The following is a 24,353-nucleotide window of genomic DNA, read 5'->3' as shown; positions in this document are numbered from 1 at the left end:
GGAGTTTAAATGTATAGTTTGAGAATGCTGGGGTGTTATCAGGAAGGCAAAAGCGCAAATGGAATTGCGACTGGCTAAGGATGTGAAGAATAACAAGAAAGGTTTCTACAGGCATTTTAACAAGAAGAAGATGATCAGAGAGGGTGTGGGGCCCCTAATGGATGAAGGAGGTAACCTAGTGACAGATGATGTGCGGAAAGCTCAAGTACTCAATGCTTTCTTTGCCTCTGTATTCACGGACAAGGTCTGCTCCTGGACTTGCGCGCTAAGTGACATAAGATGGGATGAAGATGGACAGCCCTTGGTGGGTAAAGAAGAGGTTAAGAATTATTTAGAAAAGCTAAATGTACACGAATTCATGGGTCCGGACTTAATGCATCCGAGGGTACTGAGGGAGTTGGCAAATGTCATTGAGGAGCCTTTGGCTATTATCTTTGAAAAGTCGTGGAGATAAGGAGAAATCCTGGATGATAGGAAAAAGGCAAATGTAGTGCCCATCTTCTAAAAAGGGAAAAAGGATGATCCAGGGAACTATAGGCCGGTCAGTCTTACTTCAGTTCCTGGAAAAATCATGGAAGGGATCCTTAAGGAATCCATTTTGAGGCACTTGGATGAGAGAAATGTGCTCAGGAATAGTCAGCATGGATTCACAAAGGGCAAGTCGTGTCTGACCAAACTGATTAGCTTCTATGATGAGGTAACTGGCTCTGTGGACATGGGAAAGTCAGTGGATGTTATATACCTTGACTTTAGCAAGGCTTTTGATACGGTCTCCCACAATATTCTTGCCAGCAAGTTAAGGGAATGTGGATTGGGTAAATGGACGGTAAGATGGATAGAAAGATGGCTAGAAGGCCGGGCTCAGGGGGTAGTGATCAACGGCTCGATGTCAGGATGGCGGTCGGTTTCTAGCGGAGTGCCACAAGGTTCAGTTCTAGGACCGGTTTTGTTCAATATCTTTATTAATGATCTGGATGAGGGGATTGATTGCACCCTCAGCAAGTTCGCGGATGACACTAAGCTAGGGGGAGAGGTAGATACGCTTGAGGACAGAGATAGGGTCCAGAGTAACTTAGACAAATTGGAGGATTGGGCCACAAGAAATCTGATGAGGTTCAACAAGGACAAGTGCAGAGTTCTGCACTTGGAACGGAAGAATCCCAAGCATAGTTACAAGCTGGGGACCAACCAGTTAAGTAGTAGTTCTGCAGAAAAGGACCTGGGGCATACAGTGGATATGAGTCAACAGTGTGCCCTTGCATTAAGGACGCATTGCATTAAGGACGCATTGCATTAAGAGGAGCATTGGCTGAGGGATTTGGACCTGGGGCATACAGTGGATGAGAAGCTGGATATGAGTCAACAGTGTGCCCTTGTAGCCAAGAAGGCTAATGGCATATTAGGTGGACCTGGGGCATACAGTGGATGAGAAGCTGGATATGAGTCAACAGTGTGCCCTTGTAGCCAAGAAGGCTAATGGCATATTAGGTTGGACGCATTGCATTAAGAGGAGCATTGGCTGAGGGAGTTGGACCTGGGGCATACAGTGGATGAGAAGCTGGATATGAGTCAACAGTGTGCCCTTGCATTAAGGACGCATTGCATTAAGGACGCATTGCATTAAGAGGAGCATTGCATTAAGAGGAGCATTGCATTAAGAGGAGCATTGGCTGAGGGAGTTGGACCTGGGGCATACAGTGGATGAGAAGCTGGATATGAGTCAACAGTGTGCCCTTGTAGCCAAGAAGGCTAATGGCATATTAGGTGGACGCATTGGAGAGGGCAACTAAAATGATTAGGGGGCTGGAGCATATGACTTATGAGGAGAGGCTGAGGGAGTTGGACCTGGGGCATACAGTGGATGAGAAGCTGGATATGAGTCAACAGTGTGCCCTTGTAGCCAAGAAGGCTAATGGCATATTAGGTTGCATTAAGAGGAGCATTGCATTAAGAGGAGCATTGCATTAAGAGGAGCATTGGCTGAGGGAGTTGGACCTGGGGCATACAGTGGATGAGAAGCTGGATATGTGTCAACAGTGTGCCCTTGTAGCCAAGAAGGCTAATGGCATATTAGGTTGCATTAAGAGGAGCATTGCCAGCAGATCCAGAGATGTCATTATTCCACTTTATTCGGCTCTGGTGAGGCCACATCTGGAGTATTGTGTCCAGTTCTGGGCCCCCCACTACAAAAAGGATGTGGACGCATTGGAGAGGGTCTAGCGGAGGGCAACTAAAATGATTAGGGGGCTGGAGCATATGACTTATGAGGGAGTCTGTTTAGTCTGCAGAAGCGAAGAGTGAGGGGGGATTTGATAGCAGCCTTCAACTTACTGAAGGGAGGTTCCAAAGAGGATGGAGAGAGGCTGTTCTCAGTAATGACAGATGGCAGAACAAGGAGCAATGGTCTGAAGTTGTGGTGGGACAGGTCCAGGTTGGATATTAGGAAAAACTATTTCACTAGGAGGGTAGTCAAGTACTGGAATGGGTTATCTAGTGAAGTTGTGGAGGTGTTTAAGTCTCAGCTTGACAAAGCCCTGGCCGGGTTGATTTAGTTGGGATTGGTCCTGCCTAGAGCAGGGGGCTGGACTTGATGACTTTCTGAGGTCTCTTCCAGCTCTATGGTTCTATGATTCTATTAATTTGAAGCTAGTGGAACTTCACCAGAAGCTGAAGTTTAATTTTATAGGAAAATCATTAGCAAACATGCACATTAGTTACATAAATATTTTGCTATAAATTGTCACATATTGAGCTGCACAAAACTTCCTCTTCCATGACATTTTCCCTAATTTTCCCTAATTTTTGCTCATCCTATAGCCCATGAGGTTTTTTCCCCTCATCTGTCCCTCTGCTTTTCTTTGCTGTGTCCATCATTTCACTTCCTCTTACACAGCTATGTGTTTCTTTTCCCCATGTAGATCTTTTCCATTTACCACACCTCCATGAGACTCCCTCTTCTATTCTCTTTCTCTACTGCTTCTGAGCATCTCTCTTTCACACAAAGTTATTTCCCTGTCCTGCACTCGTGAAGTTCTTTCCTCAACAACAGTCTGGTGCTTCCTCTCTCCTTTTCTCCTGCAAAGAGCGAGTTGGAGGAACTGCTGAGTGGCTGTTTCACAGTTGGGTGACTGGGTGGCTATGGGAACTGGTGGAAGCCATAAGTAAGGGTATGGCTAGTCTGCAGGGTTTTTTTGGGTACAGGAGGTATCCTGAAAAAACTGCCACGTCCCGGGAACGTGTTTGCTCTTCCACTTTTTTTTGCGGAAGAGCAAACGCACTCTTTCGGAGGCCTCTGTATTCCTCGTTCCACAAGGAAGAAGGGGGCTTTCGAATTTTTTTCCCTGAAATTTGGCTCAGTCTGACAAAAAGCCTCTTCTGACAAAAGTATCGGAAAAAAATCCTCACAGTCTAGATGTACCCTAAGAATGATACAAGAAAAACAATCTCTGGCTGCCAAGCAGCAATCTTCAGTGGCTACAGGTGGTGACTGCAACCCAAACACTTTCTCAGTACCAGATACTGGGTACAGAATTGGGATCACTAGCAAAAATCCTTGCTTCCTTACCCAAGTCTAAAAACATAAAATGCATTTCAGTACACAGATTTAGGCAGCCGTTGTTCAAAATAAATTCAGAATGATTAGCTCAAAGGAGAAAAGTCAAAAAACTCTGATTTCATTCCTCACAAATAAAAAACATTGTCTCTGCCTCTTAGCAGCAGCCCAAGGCCAACTCCCAGACATGTAGGCTCTCTAAGTACCAAATTAGTAAAGCTTTTTTATTGTATTAGTATTTTTTTAAACAAAACTTCATGTACACATCTCACAAAGTAAAAATGGCAGCTGGAAGTAACTTCAGACTCAGTAAGCTCATCCTCAATTGAAGCAGCCTATCTGTACAACCCATTCCAATACTGATTGTCCTAATCTGTCCTTAATTTTCCTCATGCAGATGCATCCATTTGTATATTCACAAGGTATCAAAGAATCTTTACCAACCATTATGTTGATCTGTAATGTTAGGGTTCTATAGAATTACTCATTTACAACTCTATGCAAGTCTGAGCTTGTTCAATTACTAACAATATTCTGTTAATTAATGATCATTTACTTAATTAGGCAATACAAGACACATGTTTTAACTCCATGTGTGGCTGATGAATTAAAGAATTCTAATATGTATTTTATTATTTTATAATGCAATTAATTAAAGTATAAACTAATTGTTTTTATTTCACTGCTAACATTTTATTATACGTTTCAGTTTACATTAATGCTTAGTCTTTGAGCTAGTCTTACTAACCTCCTCGAGCAAAGCTACTGGATAGATTTACATCCAAATTGCCTGGCACTACTTGTTTAACCACAGTGGACATTCTTGAAGCCCTCTTTTCAGTGCCTAAAGTTAGTCAAAAAGAATAGAGGATTAAAGAATATATTGTCATTCAGACTAACATTATTCAAATGACAAAAATGTTCTTTTTGTGGTTAACATATCTTAACTGCTGCCATTTTTGTAATTTCAGAGTGTCTTAAACTTGTTTTTAGAAATAATGTGTACATTTGCAACAATATGGAGGGTTAGATATGGCTAATGCAATCAAAGTGTTTAATGATAAATGAAGCAAAGCAGGCACAAATTTGGGACAATGTTACTTTGCAAAAAAAACTACACCATTATTTGGATACACTAAATCAATTCCACCAACTGATCAAAGCCAAGTAGACAAACTTGTTTCTAAGGGTGCATCTACATAGCAGGACTTAACTCAAAATAAGCTACGCAAATTGAGTTATGTCAATTGCATAGCTTATTTCAAAATTGGGAGCATCTACACAGCACTTATTTTGAAATAGAGCACTCTTCCTCCGACTTCCCTTACTCCTTGGACAATGAGGGTTAGAAGAGTCAGAGTAAGAAGTCCTCCAGCTTGACAGTATGTTGACATTATTTCAAAATAACTGCCTGCTGTGTAAAAATGTGGACTACGTTATTTCAAAATAACGCTAGTTATTTCAAAATGATGTTGCTGTGTAGACATACCCTAAGATGCTAATTGAGTTAGCTTTATATAAAACCTATCAGGTTATATCATATAACTGAAATAGAATATTGACAAACTTCATAGTGATTTTACTTGTTATATCTAAACTAGAGCGAACTGCAAGAATTTTCAATTTATTTAACCAAAATTATACCTAGAAAAAATTAAAATTCATTCTGACTGGGTAAAACAATGAAAGAACCATTGCTTGTGCACTTTCCACTACTTTTATAGATACATATAAATATATTCATGTAGGATCAACTTGTAACACATTTGCAAATTTTCATGCTATATAAAATAGAGCAGTGTTTCTCAACCTTTTCAGATTGGTGACCCCTCATTTGAAGCAAAAATTTTTTGCAACCTCCTTACATTTAATATTAAAAGACTAAAATATATTAAGGAGAATAATTATAAACTTATACTATACAATTACTATTACTACACTGGAGCTCACAAAATGTCAAGGTATTGGCTGCCCTGAAGTAATTTTGAAAATCTTATTTTCTTTGCTATAGAGTTATAACAACATTTTTAATACCTTGCAACTCTTTGGATTTCCTTTTGTAATCCCTCTGGTGCAACTCGTGGTTGAGATACAGTGAAATAATGTGCCAAATAATACAAAATTATGATCACCAAATTTAGCTACAAATTTGGCCTGACTGACATTGTTCTGAAGAATAATTTAACTTTCAACATTCTCAACACTATAGAAAACTCAGTTGCAAAAATTAGAGTGAATAAGATTTTCAGAAGCTGTAACATTAAAAAGTCATACTGAAGGAGTAAAAGAGTCTAACACAGAGACTACCACAGTGGTTTTACTTTTCTTCATTTTAGTTACAGAAAAGAACACTTTTACCTGGAGACAAAGCAATTGTTGGTCTGACGGTGAGAGTATTACTGCCGTTTATTTTACAGTGGATGGAAACTGCATTGAGTAAGGCTTGCAGATATTTCTCCTGTTCTATGCTGCTTGAAGATTCTAAATTAGGAGGCCCTAAAAGTACAAAATAGATTAAATTATTGCTGTATTATACATAGATTTAGATTAGCTTTACAGATATATCAGAAAATGAATGGTTATTACATTTACTGAAGGTAATTGAAGCAGATATTTATGAAGTCTTGAGAGGTAAGCTATCTCTAATTCAACAGGTTAATCATTAAGGGTATGTCTAGACAGCAAAGCTATTTTGGGATACCGTCTTTTACACGCATCTGTTATTTCAAAATAGATTTTGAAATAACGGGCGCACTATTCTGGTGTCCCTGTAACCCTCATTCCACACAGATTAAGGGATGTCTCAAAATAGAGCATTATTTTGCATTTGAAATAAGCTCCTCAAGTTGTGCTAATTATGAGATAAGGGTTCTGTCTAGATGCACCCTAACATCTGGATGATTTTCGCACCATCCTGTATTAGGAGAAGAACATCACCAGACAGACACTGAAAACTATTTTATTTAAATAAAACAGCAAAATCATGTACTCTGGATTTTTTCTTCAACAGCAAACATACAATATTTTAACAAAACAAGCATAAGAATTTTTTAATTTAGTTAAACGTTCAAGTTTTTTAAAATCAGGTTTGTTTTTATTACAATTGTTTTTAACTAACATAGTTAAATTAATTTTAAAAAAACCCAAAATTAAATTGACTACATCAGCCACGTCAACATGACAAACTTAAAATATTGTCTTCTGCCAATATTGCATCGCACACAGTCATTTTCACCTTCATTTTCCTGTTTGTTCATTATCTGGAAAAGCTTTCCTGCTTTTTTCAGGTCCCTAATGATTTTTCAAGTTGGAATGATTTAGTCCAAAGGAAGAAAAATATTCTTCCTACATCAGCAGAAAAAGTTACTTCTGTTAAAAGCTAGATTGTCACTTAAAGAGTCTCTGAATCCAAGTGCTTACATGATTTCCACCAGTTCCCTTGTGTGACTTTCTTTTAAACATCATCAGCAAACACATATTTCTTTAATGGTTCACCCTTAGTTTATTATAGTTGGAATTATGGAGGGATGATTGCTGGATACCCCTGACATAACCAACTCCTCTTCTTCAGCTGTTAAGGTTTGACCCTGTACCAAGTATTGAGAATATTTGCTAGAAAATAAGCTGTAGATAGTGCTTGTTCCATTCATTTTTAATGCTTATAATTTAACACTGTCTTTGCATATTTCTCTTTTTAAGATCTCACTCAATTCCTTCAAAGTTTCAATAGCATCACAATAAAACAGCCATATCTCTGCATTTTGTTCAAGCCTACAGAAATAGGCTTCAGGGTACTTTGCAAGTGTTCAACATTTCTCTTAAGCCCAACGTTGAGAATTTTGGCTGTGACAGTGCCATCTATTCTTTTCATGATTTTGTTCATCAACACTCATCAGATTAGGTCAGTTCTTGACATACTGCTCAAAACAGTCCACTACTGAGTTCCATTGCATGTCTTGTGGGAGAGAAAGCTTCATTCCTCTCACTTTTTTCAGAGCAGCTTCTGCCATGCGGTGGTTACGAAAGTATTCTGCAATTTCAACATTAGCCTTTGTTTCTGGAGCACTGACTGAAGTCTTTGGCTAGGAGATGCAGCAAATGAGCACTGCAAACATAAGTTATTAACTTGTGACTCTCTTAACTTTCTTCTAACTTTCTTCTCATATTGGATTCATTTGCAGCATTGTGTCCAAGCTGCATACTAGACATTGAATTTTTTTTCAAGCACTTGTTATACTTTATACTGCTACTTCTTGTGAGTATTCTGCAGTGTGCACATTTCCATTTCCTGGTGTATCAATTGTTTCTATAGGAAGACATTCCCTTCTTCTGTTGTCACACAAACACATGCAACAGGATCATTGTGGACACTGCTCCACTCATCGGGTATGTCTACACTACCCTCCTAGTTCGAACTAGGAGGGTAATGTAGGCATACCGCACTTGCAAATGAAGCCCGGGATTTGAATTTCCCGGGCTTCATTTGCATAAGCGGGGAGCCGCCATTTTTAAAACCCAGCTGGTTCGAACCCCGTGAGGAGTGAAATGAGGAGTAACGGTAGGAAGCCTAGTTCGAACTACCTAGTTCATGCCCCGTGTAGCCGTGCTGCACGGGGTTCGAACCAGCGGGGTTTTAAAAATGGCGGCTCCCCGCTTATGCAAATGAAGCCCGGGAAATTCAAATCCTGGGCTTCATTTGCAAGTGCGGTATGCCTACATTACCCCACTAGTTTGAACTAGCGGGGTAGTGTAGACATACCCATCAAGACTCAGGTTAACAGCTTTACCCCCTAGCAATCCAGCTATTTGCCTGTAACATCTGCTCTGTCGAGTGGACTGTATCTTGAACCATGTTAATGAAGCGTGGGTTCTCAATTATATGGAAAGGAGAGTTTGTTTCATAAACAGCTGGCAATCTTTTAATCAATTACCTCTTTTTGTAATCTGCCGGTTTTTACCACAAACATATCGATGGCTGTTTTTGGATTAAGGACTTTTTTCCCCCTTTTAACTACAGGTAATATACTGTGGTTTTGTAAAAAATGGTTACTTATTTTGTAACTGTTGTTCTTCAAGATGTGTTACTTATGTCCATTCCACCTTACCTTTAGCAGTACCTGTTGGGCCAGTCAGGGAGACCCATGCAGTGGTGCTGCTATACACGCACATATATGCCACTGCTGGCTCGCCACCGCCTCAGTTCCTTCTTGCCAGACTTTCTGATAAAGGGGAGGTGGGCGGGATTTGGAATAGACATGAGCAACACATCTCAAAGAATACGTTACAAGATGAGTAACCTTTTTTCTTCTTTGAGGGCTTGCTTATGTCCATTCCACCGAGGTGATTCCCAAGCTGAATCCCATGGAATTCAGAACCTAGTAGGAAATCAACTGCAACACCACTCAGCCAATGGCTGCATCCTCTCTAGCCTGCTGAGCGATTGCATAGTGGTTAGTAAAGGTATGGACTGATGACCAGGTAGCTACCCTACACATGTCTAATATCGGAACCTGTGCTAGGAACGCCTTAGAGGACTGTGCCCTGGTAGAATGGGCCCTGATAAAGAGGGGCCGGTTTCCCCATTAGGTCATAACATGCCTTAATACATGCCGTGATCCATGAGGACAGGCACAGGGCCGACTCCTGGCTGATGTGATCGCCACAAGGAAGGCCACCTTCCATGAAAGGTGGGACAGCGAACACATGGGCATTGGCTCAAATGGGGGTGGGAGGGCACACATGAGCCCCTTGAGCATGAGATTTAGGTCCCACTGGGGGACCAGCTCTCTAATCTGGGGATAGAGCCTGTCCAGACCCTTCCGGAAACACTTCACTACCATATTGGTGAACCCAGACCCTTTCCCATCCCCAGGGTGAAATGCTGTAATGGCAGCCAAATGTACCTGCACTGAGGAGATGGACAACCCTTGCTGCTTAAGCTCAAGGAGGTGGTCCAGAATCAGAGGGATATGATCCTGAAAGGGTTCTATTCCCTTCTGGGCTGCCCAGCCCGAGGACCTCTTCCATTTGGCCCTATAAGATGCCCTCGTGGAAAGCTTCCTACTTTCCAGCAGTACCCGTCTAACCTGGTCCGAACATAGAAGTTCCCCACTCCTCAACCACGGATCTTCCTGGCTGTGAGGTGGAGGGATTGCAGATTTGGGTGGCACAGGTGACCCTGATCCAGCTCCTGCATCAACAAGTCTGGCAGAAGCGGCAGGGAGATGAGGTCTTCCACTGACAGCGACACCAGAGTGGTATACCAGTGCTGCCTCAGCCACTTTAGGGCCACCAGAATCACCTGGCCTGTATCTCTGCACCCTCAGGAAGACCTCATGCATGAGTGAGAAAGGTGGGAATGCATACAGGGGGCCAGCCCATTAACATGACATCCTGCATTGACCCTGGGGAACTAGAGCAGGTAAGAGCACAATCAGCCACACTTCCTGTTGGTATCTGAGGTGAACAGGTCTAGGTGGGGAGTTCTCCACCTGCAGAAAAGATGGTGGGTCACATCATCCCCGAGGGACCATTTGTGGGCAGAAAATGTCCTGCTGAGACTGTCCGCCAGGGTGTTTAGAGTCCCCGGTAGTAGGAGGCCTGACGGTGGATCCCTTGTGTGATGCAGAGGTCCCAGAGGGACCTGACAGAGAGGAGAGGATTGAGCACCACCTTGTCAATTGAAATAAAACATCGCTGTTGTGTTGTCCATCGGGACTGAGACACAATTGCCCCTCAGCCAAGGCTGGAATGCCTGACATGCCAGATGAACTGTCCTCAGCTCCCAGACATTGATATGCAGTGACCGCTCTGCTTGGCACCACATACCCTGCATCTGTAGGTCAGCCAGGTGGGCTTCCTATCCCATGTCGGAGGTGTCTGTTGTAGTAAGTTGAGGGTCAGGAATATGGAGTCAGCAGGCCTAAATAGAGGCCTGTAACAAGAAAACAGCAACAGGCCTGCAATCTAGTGAGCAAGACTTTGGTTCAGTAACACAGGAGCGAAGAAAGAGGCCCTACTGATAACTGTGTAATTGTGGAAGTTAGGTCGAGCATGGAAGGACACAGGGAGGCACTGGGTACAAACTGTAAGCCAAAGGAGAGTAACAGAAAATCTTAATAAGAAATGTCTTGGTACAAAGACTCCCCAAAAACTAATGCACATACCAACCTAGGTTCAGGACCAGGTCAGAATTGCCAGCATGAAGGATAGTAAGCCCCCCTTCTGTAAGGTGAGGGGTGGTAACTAGGCAACAGAGGGTGGTAACCTGGTACGTAAAGAAGTGATGTAAGTTGTTTATACCTGTCTATAAAAGGATACCGCAAAGGGTGCTCTCTGGCTGACTTTTGGAGGGGGGTGCACTAGGTGCCTGAACGGCAGGTGTTTCTGCCTATACTTACAGAATGCACAGTAGCTTAACTTTGACTAACTGCTCTTAATATCTGTTATATGGCAATAGGCCTGCCCGGTGTTGGTACCTTGTCAACATGGGCCATAGTGCTCAGTGGTGTAACATTGTACTGATCTCTGTTATCAACTGGTAGAGCTTCGCATTTGACAATAAACTTGCTCGATTGATTTCAAACCTTGCCTGCATCTGTTGTTTCCGGGGCCTCTCAGAGATCTCCCGTGTTGACCAAAGTGCGTCCTAGATAAAGGGAGTACCGATTGTTACGCACGCAGCCGAAAGTTTGTCATGAACGACGGAGTAGAGGTCCTGGGCCAGACGACGCTGACACTGACAATTCAGACCACCAAAGGTACCAAGGTACAGAACACCAACTGCACCAAGGGCTGCTGCTGGCCAAAGGGGACTCCTCCACACACGTCCCTTTCCTGCAGCCAACAGTCCAGGGTAGACAGGACCTCTAGTGGGATGGTCACCAACATGTTGATGTGATCACAGGCTGGCCTGAAGTACCTCGCTAACCAGCCCTGAAATGAGCGCAGGTGTAGCCTGGTGTACTGAACTACATACGTGCAGGCTGCCATATGGCACAGAAGTCTCATGCAGTTTTTTGCTGTGGTCAGAGGTGCAGCCACAGAATGATATCCCTCATTGTCACAAACCTGGCACTTGGCAGGGATGCCCAACCTGTCATGGCATCCAGCCTTGCCCCTACAAACTCTATAACTTGCGTGGAGTCGAGGACTGACTTTTTCTCGTTCAGCATGAGTCCTAGGCGGGAAAAAGTTTCTTGGACCAGGGCTATGTGAGGCAACACAGGGCTATGTGAGGCAAAACTTCTGTCGACAGAAGCCTGTAGTCTAGACATACCCCAAATGTTTTCCTCAAAAATGAGAATTCAAGAATAGCCCAGAAGGAAGACAGGCAGTCCTTAACAGAGAAGTATGACATAAAAAAGTTTACCTACCTGAAGATCCTGCATGTTCAGACATGTTCCTTTCACTATTTTCAATGCATCTTCTTCCTGACAAGGAACACTTCTCATGATGTTGTTTCATTTAGGCAACCAGGCCTTGCATTTCTTTGTTGCACTGTTTGCATTTTGCACACATGCTTGTCTTATACACAGGTACAGGAACTTCATTAAAATATTCCCAAACTGGGTCTCTTTTATGGTTTACTGCCATTATAAGTTTTCTCTTCTAGTGAGAGAACGGTATGGTAGCTCTCAAATCAATGAAGGCTACTTAGAAAGACCTCAAGCACTCTGGCATATGCTGTTCAAACAGTTTCACTTTTGTTTCTATTGATTGTCGCTCGTTCTTACTTGACCTCCAAATTTCTCCTTGTCCCGATCTATTCCATTCCCAACAATTTTGTATTCATTGAACTTTTTGAAACTTTGCACTTTAGAGAGAGGTAAGGGTTTGATTCTGTGTACACAAATTTGCAGAAGCACAATAGGCTTGAGGTCCGCTAGGGTATGTCTACACTACAAAGTTAATTCGAACTAACGGACGTTAGTTCGAATTAACTTTGATAGGCACTACACTAGCACTCCGCTAGTTCGAACTTAATTCAAACTAGCGGAGCGCTTAGTTCGAACTAGGTAAACCTCATTCCACGAGGACTAAGCCTAGTTCGAACTTACTAGTTCGAATTAAGGGGTGTGTGGCCCCTTAATTCGAACTAGTGGGAGGCTAGCCCTCCCCAGCTTTCTCTGGTGGCCACTCTGGCCAACACCAGGGAAACTCTATTGCCCCCCTCCCGGCCCCGGAGCCCTTAAAAGGGCATGGGCTGGCTACGATGCCCGTGCCAGGTGCAAGCCTGCCAGCACCCAGCCAGCAGACCCTGCACCTGGCACGGCTTGAGCCAGCCACCTGATGCCCCCCAGCCCTCCCCCTCTTCCCGGGACCAGGCTGGCGGCTCCCAGGAGCTTGCCCAGGACCGCAAGAGGCAGGCACCTGCCTGGTCCAGTGCAGACATCGTGGACTTTGTCCACGACCTCCGCACTAGGCACAGGAAAGCAGCCGTCTAGGGCAGGAGAGTTGCCAGCCTGGCCACCCAGGAGCAGGTTTGCATGAAAATCAAGGTGGTCCACTGAGACCCCCAACCCTGAGCCCTGAGCTTACAATGGCTGTACTGGGTCAGACCAGAGGTCCATCTAGCCCAGTATCCTGTCTGCCGACAGCGGCCAACCCTAGGGACCTTGGAGGGGATGGACCAAAGACAGTGACCAAGCCATTTGTCTCGTGCCATCCCTCTCCAGCCTTCCACAAACTTCGGGCAGGGACACCACTCCTACCCCGTGGCTAATACCACTCCATGGACCCAACCTCCATGAATTGATCTCACTTCTCTTTAAACTCTGTTCTAGTTGTAGCCTTCACAGCCTCCTTCAGCAAGGAGTTCCACAGGTTGACTATTTGCTTTGTGAAGAACAACTTTCTGTTATTAGTTTGAAGCCTGCTACCCATTCCTTTCCTTTGGTGTCCTCTAGTCCTTCTATTATGGGAACTAATGACGAACTTTTCTGTATGCACCCTCTCCACCCCACTCATGCTTTTATAGACCTCTATCATATCCCCCCTCCATCTCCTCTTTTCTAAGCTGAAAAGTCCCAGTCTCTTTAGCCTCTCTTCATATGGGACCTGTTCCAAACCCCTGATCATTTTAGTTGCCCTCCCCTCTCCCACCCTCTCTCTTCCCCTCTCCCACCTCCTTTTCCTAGTCTCCCCCAGTTTTGTTCAATAAAGACAGATTCCATTTTTGAACACAATTGTCCTTTATTTTGTACATCAGGAAGGGGGGCTAGGGAGGGGTAAGTGGAAGGAGGTGAGGGAGGAATGGGGTACGAGCCCCCGATGGGGAGGACTGGGCTGGCTCTGCGCGCTTCTGGGGGTGGAAGCTCTCCTGCAGCCCCCCAATTGCCCCCTCTCCGCAGATGGCAGCCTGCGGCAAGTGCAGCCGGTCTGATGGCCGAGTGCAGTGATGTGCCCAGTGTGGGTACTCCGGGCACTCCAAGCCAGGACTGCTTTGCAAGCAGGGCATCCCTGAGAACTGTCTGTCCGGGGTGGGGGTCGGGTCCCTTTAAGCACAGCCCTCGGCTAGCCTGAGACAGCAGCTCCATGCTCTAAGTCCTCATCTGATGTGCTGCCGGCACTGCTTCCGGCCATCCTTAACCCCGGTTCAGGGTCCACTCTGTGTGGACATGCTAGTTCGAATTAGCAAAACGCTAATTCGAACTAGTTTTTTAGTCTGGATCCGTTAGTTCGAATTAGCGCTGTAGTGTAGACATACCCTTATTTCTCACCTCTCTATATTATTTATTTATTTAAAACATTTTTACTGTTAACAAGCATGTTATCTCTGGAGACATAAACCCACAATTTGAGAAATTCAAACCTAAGCATCTCTGATGTCATCCTGTAGAATGAGCATTGAGTACCATTGTGTAGGCAGAAAGATTAACCTAATCTGTACAGAAGCCTCTGGAACCCCATAAGATGGGGTCCCTAATCCATGAACTATTGGAACTCATTTACAAAATTTGTCTTAAATATTACATGGATATGTTGTCTCATATTATATAATTAGAATTTATAATCCCTATTCTATGATGAGATATCTTTGAGCTTTAATGTATCTTAATTAAAAACTATCCTTAGATAGGTTTATTCCTCAAAAAACATTTTATCAGAAAAAATCCGATTTAAATAAAAAATCTGATTTAAATAAAAAAAATGCTCCTATTAAAAAAATCACTGATTTTTATCCTCCTGCCAGCAATTCGGCTCACCTGCAGTATGTGTATTTTGAGGTTTGAAGAGGCCAACAACTCCCTTTCCATGGAAGCCCCCAGCTCTCAGCAGCAGAGTACTGATTTTTGAGTTTTTCCAGCAGACAACTGGCAGGCGATTATGACGATAACAACGAGCTACCCTGTGCAAACTGCTGTCCTGCACAGCCTGAGGTACTACCAAAAGTCCAGGATAGCTATATTAATCAATGGAGAGAAATTAAGAAGATAATTAGACTTCTTTTCAAAAGATTCTTCCTCTTCCCTGTTTCAAATCTGAAAACAATATCTATCTATCTATCTATCTATCTATCTATCTATCTATCTATCTATCTATCTATCTATCTATCTATCTATCTATCTATCTATCTATCTATCTATTCACATTTAACACTTTTTAAAGAAGAGCTAATTTTTCTAACAGATTGTAGTCCAGATTATTATTTTGGTAGGATGAAACACATTAGAATTTTTTAACAGAAGCTTTCATTGGAGAAAATTTATATGATTACTTCCTCCTTTTTTCATTTCATTTACAGTCTTATTTGTTGATAGTTCTCCTTGTTCCCCACTTATTCCTAAAATTTCTACCTCATCAGTCATTTGAACCATCAGATTTGTGAAAACAACATAAAAACAGATTGGACTCTTCAAAGGAAACAAATAATATTTCAATATTTGACATCAGTGATTGTATACAGATGCTGACATTTTAAAGGCAAGAAAGTTAGATGCTTTGAATTAAAACACTAAAACAAACAAAAGAAAACCTTCCCCATGACTTTGGCATTGGCCATGACAGGCTGATGTCAAAATGCATATAATATTTTAGTAAGAAACTGTCTTTGAATAGCACATTACAAATTGCTTGTTATATAATGTTTAAAAAAACAAAACAAAGACAGTTTGGGAATTTCTGTGACATAATAGTTTTCAAAACAAAATCATGCAACAATATTTTCTCTGGTCATATACATGGATGAAGGATTCAAGGAATTTGAACAATTTCGTCTACCTCCCACAAGAGGATTCAATTAATGTGTCAGTTTTATTTTGAGAGAAAACTGATTAAGGAAAGCACTTGGGAAATTTCACATTTTACTGAAGAACCCCTCTTCTTCTATAACACACAACATAGGAGTGTTTGTGCCACAATGTACGTGAATTAATGTGACATTTACAGAACTTTATCATTGGGGAATAAATAACTAAATCTGCTTTATGGTCCATTTGCTAAAACACAGTACCTGAGCCAAAACCACATGAAATTAATTAACCACTCATATCATAACCAATTGGATTCCTTTTCTCAAAACAGTGACAAAAAATCGAAGAGGTACTTTAGGGTAAGAATAAGGTATGAAACTTATTTTTAGAATATAGTGATTATAAGCAATTTAAAAGCATAACGCAGTGATTTCTTTGATTAAATTTAACTCATATTCACTAACAATAGAATAAAGGTATTGCTATCACATTGCTGTCTTGCATAAAAGACAGTCTGCCATAAAAGCATATGGCAATTTCATTTTTTCTTAATGAAAACAACTTTTAGCCTACCATATCTTTGTAGTATGTGAGTGCTCCAGTGAGGAAACTCCTGCAGATTTGCTTTTGTGTTTTTACAGCATTTTTACAGACACTGATTATAAATCTCAATGAATTTTCACAACAGAAAAAGTTCATGCGTTAATTTCATACTGCCATTCAGAGGTTCATATATAGCAGCCATGGGCATTTCCTCACAATGCTTTGGTCTTAAATTGATGTGTTATATGTAATGTATGTTGTCGACGATGTGTAATATGGCAGAGGCACACTTCTAAACATGAATGAACTAATTAACTCACCTTCTACAAAGTGAATACATCCTGTTCAATGCAGTTATTCGGAAGTATTCTGTTTTTGAGCGAGAAGAGCTACTACTGATAGTACCCAGTCCCAAACGCTGATAGTCTCTAAAACAGGCTCTTTCTATTAACTGTTCCATTGTCGACTTCTCTGAAGCTTTCAAAGTACCACTTGTGTGCAGTTCACTCTCATCTGAAACTGAAGTTAAAAAACTTTTATAGCTTAGTATTTACAAATTCCCTAATTACACAAAGGCGGCGAGGAGTCCTGTGGCACCTTATAGACGAACTGAAGTGTTGGAGCATAAGCTTTCGTAGGCAAAGACCCACTTCGTTGCATCTGATGAAGTGGGTCTTTGCCCACGAAAGCTTATGCTCCAACACTTCAGTTAGTCTATAAGGTGCCACATGACTCCTCGCCGCTTTTGCAGATTCGGACTAACACGGCTACACCTCTGATACTAATTACACAAAGTAGACTGAGATGCTTCATTCTGAGCAAAACATTTACCAAATCTAAATATTTACCAAAGCTAGCAATTGCTGATATCAGGGACTAATGAGAACTGACACCAATTTATGCAAATTAAAGCCATCTGTCTACAAATTTAATTAAAGTAATTTATAAAGGCGACAATCAACAAAGGGAGTGTGTGTGAAGTGGTAATACCCTAAAACTGCTACTAGCATCTTATTGCATGTAATAAGATCCATGATTTAAGTATTTAAAGGTAAATAAGAGCCCATATAATTCCAAACCTAGTAGTTTAGCATAATCTACTGGGGAAAGTTGATGTGGGATCTTCAGTTACTACTGTAGATCTAACTTCCAGGACACAAAGAAGTTGAAATTACGAACATTCTACATCCCACCCACCACAAAAATTCTCTCACTGGATCAGTACCTAGCCTGGTAAACGGTCTCCAAACATGGCCAGCACCAGATGTTGCAAAGAAAGGTATAAGCAGATACCTTATAAGCACCCACTATGCTTTCCAGCATAACAACACTCCATCTCATCTCTATCCCTCCTACCAATGACTGACACCCTGGAATGTCTCACCCCCAGACAGAAAGAATGATGGGGTGGGGGAGGAAAGGGAGGACCAGAGGCATGCACCGAGCTGCTGGCATAGGAAGAAGACAGTAATGGGCACACTGAATGCTTGGCACAGGACAGAAGGTGGAGATTGGGGATCCTAATAAGGAGGAGAGAAGAAGCACACAACCTCTGACATGGAGAGGAAGATGGGAATTAGGGCAGACAGATCTCCCCTGGCAGGAAGGTGCACAGCGGGACTCTCATTTTTGTATAGAAGAGAAAAACTCCAGCCATGGGTAGAATATTGGGGACTCTAGAATGGGTGGAGAGTATAAGGGGACACACACACACATTGCCTGATGAGAGGGAGCTGGGAGCACTGCTTTTGGGAGGAAGAGTGAGAAAGCATGGAACGGGATGCATCAAATCCTTGCCGTGGGGGGAATCAGGGTGCACACAGAGAAATTATATGGGTGGGAACGAGGAACCCTGGTATAGAAGGAGGAGTATGTGATGATTTAGCCACCCCTCCCTCCGTTTCATGTGATGACCCCCTGTCACAAAGTACACAGAGGGACACACAGAAAAGGATGCTTGCTGTCTATTTGAATAATTACTTGAAGAAGTGCTTTGCGAAAGGGGTTTTCAGTTACTGATGCCTTCACAGATGATTGAGGTGTAAATGTATGAAACCAATACCACAGCTGCTCAACAGATCTGAGAATGGTCACAGTATCTGCCTGGATTCTGATGGAGTGGACACTAATTTTAACTGGCAGATCTAAACTAGCTAGTTCAGCAACTGGAAATCCAGTTAGATATTCTAGGGACTGATACTGCCAGGCCCATCATCCTACAGGTGATCCTATAGGGTCATATTTCAAAATGATCAGAACAAACTGCAGAAATGTCCTCAGATAAATAGGATGATGTTCAATAAGAATAAATGCAAAATACTCCACATAGGGAGAAACAATGTTTCATGCATACAAAATGGGAAGTAACTATCGAGGAAGGAGTACTGTGGAAATGGATTGTCATGGGGTGAGCACGCCTGTTCCCTTCAGGAGGGGGTACTGGGCCTTGCTCTGTGGCCCCTCACTTGGATCTCATCCCTGCATGCATCCCACAGTTCAAATATACAGCTCCCTGAACACAGGGCAGTGGGGCCTAGCAGCCAGAGTCAATAATACAGCTCCCTTCACAGAGGACAGCGTGGCCTAGCATCCAGAGCCTCTAGTACTGGGATGGTTAAGAGTCCCTTGTGAGGTTGGTGGGGAAAGGATAGGGGGCCCTGCCCTCTCCACCGGGTCCCAGCCCAGGGCCCTGTCAGCGGTGGTGTGGATCTCCAATAGTTTGGCAAGGATTCCAGCCAAAACACACTGAGCATCTGGGTGGGATTCAACTCCTTCCCCTGGACTACTTCCTAACAGTTTCTCCCTCATAGTCTGCTCCATCTCTTTCCTCCTGTCTTGGACTTCCGCTGTAGTTCCCTGCTGACTGGTGACTGCATCTGGGTGTGCGTGTGCTTCTCCTTCAGGACCTCCAGCAGTACCTTCTTCCTTGTGGGTGGTCAGCCCAGACTGAGCTGCCTTTATAGCTGGCCTTCAGTAGAAGCATGCCCAGCAGAGCTGTGGGGACGGGGCCTTCTCAGCCAGGTAGCTAGGCTTAACCCTACACCCCATCACAGGCATCTAGGGGTCATAGTAGACCACATGCTAACTGTGAGTCAACAGTTTGACACTGTTGCAAAAAAAGCAAACACGATTCTTGGCTGCATTAACAGGAGTGTTGTGAGCAAGACACGAGAAGTCATTCTTCTACTCTGCTTTGCACTGATTAGGTCTCAGTTGGAGTATTGTGTCCAGTTCCATTTCAGGAAAGATGTAGAGAAATTAGAGAAAGTCCAGAGAAGAGCAACAAAAATGATTAAAGGTTTAAAAAACATGAGCTATGAGGGAAGACTGAAAGAATTGGGTTTGTTTAGTTTGGAAAGGAGAAGACTGAGAGGCGACGTGATAGTGGTTTTCAAGTACCTAAAAGGGTGTCACAAGGAGGAGGGAGAAAAATTGTTCTCCTTAACCTCTAATGACAGGACAAGAAGCAATGTGATTAAAATGCAGCAAGGGAGGTTTAGGTTGGACATTAGGAAAAGTTTCCTGCCTGTCAGGATGGTTAAACACTGGAATAAATTGCCTAGGGGGGTTATGGAATCTCCATCCCAGGAGATATTTAAGAGCACGTTAGACAGACACCTGTCAGGGATGATCTAGATCAGGGCTACTCAATACGTGGTGCCTTGAACTGCTTCCTGGGCTGTCTACTTGTCTCATTGCTGGGGCACCAGTGGCAGCGCCGAGCCGCGAGACAAGCCGCCTTTGCAGGAGATGCCGGCTGGTGGGGGGAGAGGCAGCGGCAGAGCATGCCTATCACGCCTGCCACAGTGGCAACACCTCCCTGAGCCAGGCCACATCGGCGCTTGCACAGGAGCTGCCGGAGGCAGCAAAAGGCAGTGGGGGAGCCAGGCAGTGAGGCACGTGGCAAGGCAGTGGCAGAGCTGGGAAGTGAGAGAGCGAGGCAGTGGCAGAGCCAGGCAGCGAGGCTGGGGTGAGAAAGGTCTGCGCTGGGGCTTGGGCAGAGTTACCATACATCCGGATTTTCCCAGACATGTCCTTGGTTTTCACATGTTAAATCACTGTCCGAACAGGTTTTTTAAAATGCAAAAAATGTCTGGGATTTTTTTGCCCTACAAAGGGGATTGGGGAGTGGGCGGCGGCACGTGCCTTCAGTGGAAAACGAAGTTACTCACCTTGATGCAGTAACTGTTGTCCTTCGAGATGGTGCCCGTGGGTGCTCCACTGTAGGTGCTGGGCTTGCCCCAGCACCACAGGGCAGAGATTTTTGCAGCAGTAGTCCTGCTGAACTGCACGTGCACGGGGAGCGTCTCATGGCTTTCGCGCCCTTTCGCGCTGCTTGATCTGGTCTGAGCCAATTCCTTGTACCTGGCTTAGTATTTGTAACACAAAACGGACACAGACTCCGAAGCGGGAAGGTGGGCGGGTAGTGGAGCACCCATGGGGACCATATCGAAGAACGACAGTTACTGCACCAAGGGGTATGTCTACACTACCACCCTAGTTCGAGCTAGGGTGGTAATGTAGGCAACCGGAGTTGCAAATGAAGCCCGGGATTTGAATTTCCCGGGCTTCATTTGCATAAAGCCTGGCGCCGCCATTTTTAAATGTCCTCCAGTGCGGACTCCGTGCCGCGCGGCTACACGCGGCACGGACTAGGTAGTTCGGACTAGGCTTCCTAGTCCGAACTACCTAGTCCGTGCCGCGTGTAGCCGCGCGGCACGGAGTCCGCACTGGAGGACATTTAAAAATGGCGGCGCCAGGCTTTATGCAAATGAAGCCCGGGAAATTCAAATCCCGGGCTTCATTTGCAACTCCGGTTGCCTACATTACCACCCTAGTTCGAACTAGGGTGGTAGTGTAGACATACCCAAGGTGAGTAACTTAGCTTTCTTCTTTGAGGAGTCCCCATGGGTGCTCCACTGTAGGGCTGTGTCTACATTGGCACCCTTTTCCGGAAAAGGGATGCTAATGAGACAAATCGGAATTGCAAATGCCGCAGGGGATTTAAATATCCCCCGCGGCATTTGCATGTATATGGCTGCTGCTTTTTTCCAGCTCGGGGCTTTGCCGGAGAAAAGCGCCAGTCTAGATGGGATCTTGCGGAAAATAAAGCCTTTTCCGGAAGATCCCTTATTCCTGATTTTAAGAGGAATAAGGGATCTTCCAGAAAAGACTTTATTTTCCGAAAGATCCCGTCTAGACTGGCGCTTTTCTCCAGCAAAGCCCTGAGCCGGAAAAAAGCGGCAGCCATGTTCATGCAAATGCCACGGGGGATATTTAAATCCCCCGCGGCATTTGCAATTCCGACTTGTCTCATTAGCATCCCTTTTCCGGAAAAGGGTGCCAATGTAGACACAGCCTAGGTGTCTGCACAGCAGTGTCCCACTCCCCATATATGACAAGGCAGGTGGGATCCGGAGCTTATCGATTGGCTGATGAAAAAACTGCGCTGTAGCAGATTTGTCCGGCAGCCATCTGTGCTGTACAGCATAATGCTCTACAAAGGTGCGGTAGGAGGCCCATGTGGCTGACCTACAGATATCTGCAAGGGGAATGCCTCTAAGAAAGGCAGTGGAAGTTGAAATGGCCCTAGTGGAGTGTGCTTTAGGGCATTTGAGGAGAGGTATCCCCCGAATAGAGTAACATTGAGATATGCATGACACAATTAAGTTAGCAACTCTTTGGGCAGAAATGGGCTCCCCTTTGGAGCATTCAGTTAGGGACAGGAGAAGTCTGTCTGTTTTTCTAAAGAGCCTAGTACGGTCAACGTAAAAGGTTAGTGCTCTATGCACATCTAACGTGTGGAGAGTGGCTTCCTTAGATGAAGCATGCGGCTTAGGGGAGAACACAGGCAATACTATAGGTTCATTGACATGATACTCCGAACAGACCTTAGGTATAAAGGCTGGTTGGTGTCTAAGGATGACACAGTCCCTCTGGAAGATGGTGTATGGGGGTATGGCCATCAACGCTGAGAGCTCACTGACCCTACGTGCTGAGGTGATCGCAAGCAGGAATACCAGTTTCCGGGTCAGGAGCTGTAGAGGTATCGTACTCAGTGATTCGAATGGTGGGGCCGTAAGGGTGCGCAGTACCAAGTATAAGTCTCAAAGCAGAAGTGGCATGCATAAGAGCGGGTGCAAATTTGTTAGGCCCTAGAGGAATCTCTTAGTGAGGGGATGTGCAAATACAGAAAACCCTTCTATCGGATGACGTAAAGCCATTATTGCTGCGAGATGTACTTTTAAAGATGGTATAGCAAGTCCCGCTTGGTGGAGGCCCATTATGTAATCAAGGACAGTATGGATAGGAGTAATTATTGGGTCAATGTGGTAACCTGAGCACCAGATTGCAAAGGAACGCGTCGCCCAGGGACCGGCGACCGAGACCTGCCCTGGACCAATACTGGGGGCACTTCTTGTTGTTGTATGTTGTGAATAGGTCTATAAGTGGCATGCCCCATTTGTGAAAGAGGAAGTGGAGGGGTTTGTGGTAAAGCTCTCATTCATGGTCTGGCGCAAAGTTCCTGCTGAGGGAATCCGCCGCTACGTTGTTTATGCCAGGTAAATATGATGCTGCAAGAGTGATGCCTTTGATGATGCACCAATTCCACAGTCTGATTGCCTCTGTACATAGGGATTGTGAGCGTGCTCTGCCTTGACGATTGATGTAGAACATTGTGGCCACATTGTCTGTCAGATTTTTTACCATGGAATTGCAAATGTGATCGCGAAAATGCTTGCAGGAATTGAAGACAGCCCTGGGCTCCAGCAGATTTATATGAAGCAGCGTCTCTCGGGGTGTCCAGCAGCCCTGCACCAACATGTGTGTGCCCCAGCCCAGGAGGTAAGCGTCTGTAGCAATCTGATGACTTGGTAGTTGCTGTTGCAAAGACACTTCGGATAGCAAATGCCTTTCCGTGGTCCACCAGCGAAGGGACATGATGACGTTGGGGGGAATTGTTACCATTCTGCATACATCTGGAGTGGTGTGATTGTGCACGGTGGCCAGCCAATGCTGAAGGGCGCAAAAGTGTAGTCTTGTGTTCGTGACCACGAAGGTAGTTGTGGCCATATGCCCCATAAGCTTGAGAGCCAAAAGAACCTGAATTCTGTAGTTGGATTGACAGGTATCTATTAGAGACTGTATGGCTTGGAATCTGGCTAGGGGGAGGAATGCCCTTGCCACTGCTGAGTCCAACCTCACCCCAATGAACTCTAGATTTGGAGTGGGGGATAATGTTGATTTGTCTTTGTTTACTAGTAGTCCTAGAGAGTGGAAAGTCCGCTCGATGATGGTCAACATCCTGGTGGACTGCGTAGACGACTGGCCCTTTATGAGGCAGTCGTCGAAGTAGGGGAATATGCTTACTCCGTTGTGCCGGAGATGAGCTGTGACCACAGAGAGCACTTTTGTGAACACAGGTGTCTTTTATATGGTGGAGTATACATCCCAAGAGTCCATAGTGTGGACCTGGTGTCTTTACTGGAATGCAACAAGTTGTCAGTTTTTTCTGCGAACAGATTATCTTTTTCAAAGGGCAAGTCCTCTACCTTTGATTGCAGGTCCTTAGGATCTGCTGCTGCCTGGAGGAATGAGGCTCTTCTCATGACTATTACCGTAGCAGTGGCCCTAGCTGCGGTGTCTGCCACATCCGCCGCTATTTGTAAGCTGGTTCTAGTGGAGGCATATCCTTCCTGCACCAGCACGTTCAGGATGGGCCTCTTTGACTCAGGCAGAGACTTCATAAGACTTGTAAATTTCAAATAGTTGTCAAAATTATGGTTGGATAGGTGAGCTAAATAGTTGGCTATCCGAAGGAGGAGTGTTGCAGATGTATACACTTTCCTTCCAAAGAGATCTAGTCTCTTAGGGTATGTCTACACTACCACCCTAGTTCAAACTAGGGTGGTTAATGTAGTCATACGAACTTGCAAATGAAGCCCAGGATTTGAATTTCCCGGGCTTCATTTGCATGTTGCCGGGCACCGCCATTTTTAAATGTCCGCTAGTTCGGACTCCGTGCCCACGGCTACACGCGGCACGAACTAGGTAGTTCGGAC

The 24,353-nt window shown here is 44.3% G+C and overlaps 1 protein-coding gene across 10 annotated transcripts in view; it reads right to left on the bottom strand.

The window, feature by feature from the left end:
• The window catches only part of SBF2 (SET binding factor 2), a 651,649-nt gene that overhangs the window by 94,304 nt on the left and 532,992 nt on the right, over nucleotides 1–24,353 (bottom strand). For 7 of the 10 annotated variants that reach the window (XM_006129315.4, XM_025187865.2, XM_006129312.4 and 4 more), the window contains 5 exons: nucleotides 16,611–16,809; nucleotides 14,761–14,957; nucleotides 11,929–11,985; nucleotides 5,912–6,049; nucleotides 4,302–4,397 (listed from right to left, as the gene is read on the bottom strand). In XM_006129315.4, the coding sequence (XP_006129377.1) occupies nucleotides 4,302–4,397; nucleotides 5,912–6,049; nucleotides 11,929–11,985; nucleotides 14,761–14,957; nucleotides 16,611–16,809 (687 nt within the window). The remainder of the gene's footprint in view (nucleotides 1–4,301; nucleotides 4,398–5,911; nucleotides 6,050–11,928; nucleotides 11,986–14,760; nucleotides 14,958–16,610; nucleotides 16,810–24,353) is intronic. The other 3 variants (XM_006129314.4, XM_006129313.4, XM_006129316.4) reach the window with 3 other exon arrangements.

This window comes from Pelodiscus sinensis, chromosome 4 (assembly GCF_049634645.1).
Source record: "Pelodiscus sinensis isolate JC-2024 chromosome 4, ASM4963464v1, whole genome shotgun sequence".
Classification (NCBI taxonomy): Eukaryota; Metazoa; Chordata; order Testudines; family Trionychidae; genus Pelodiscus; species Pelodiscus sinensis.
The sequence above is the reverse complement of the archived record's forward strand: the minus strand, read 5'-3'. Positions and strand labels throughout refer to the sequence as shown.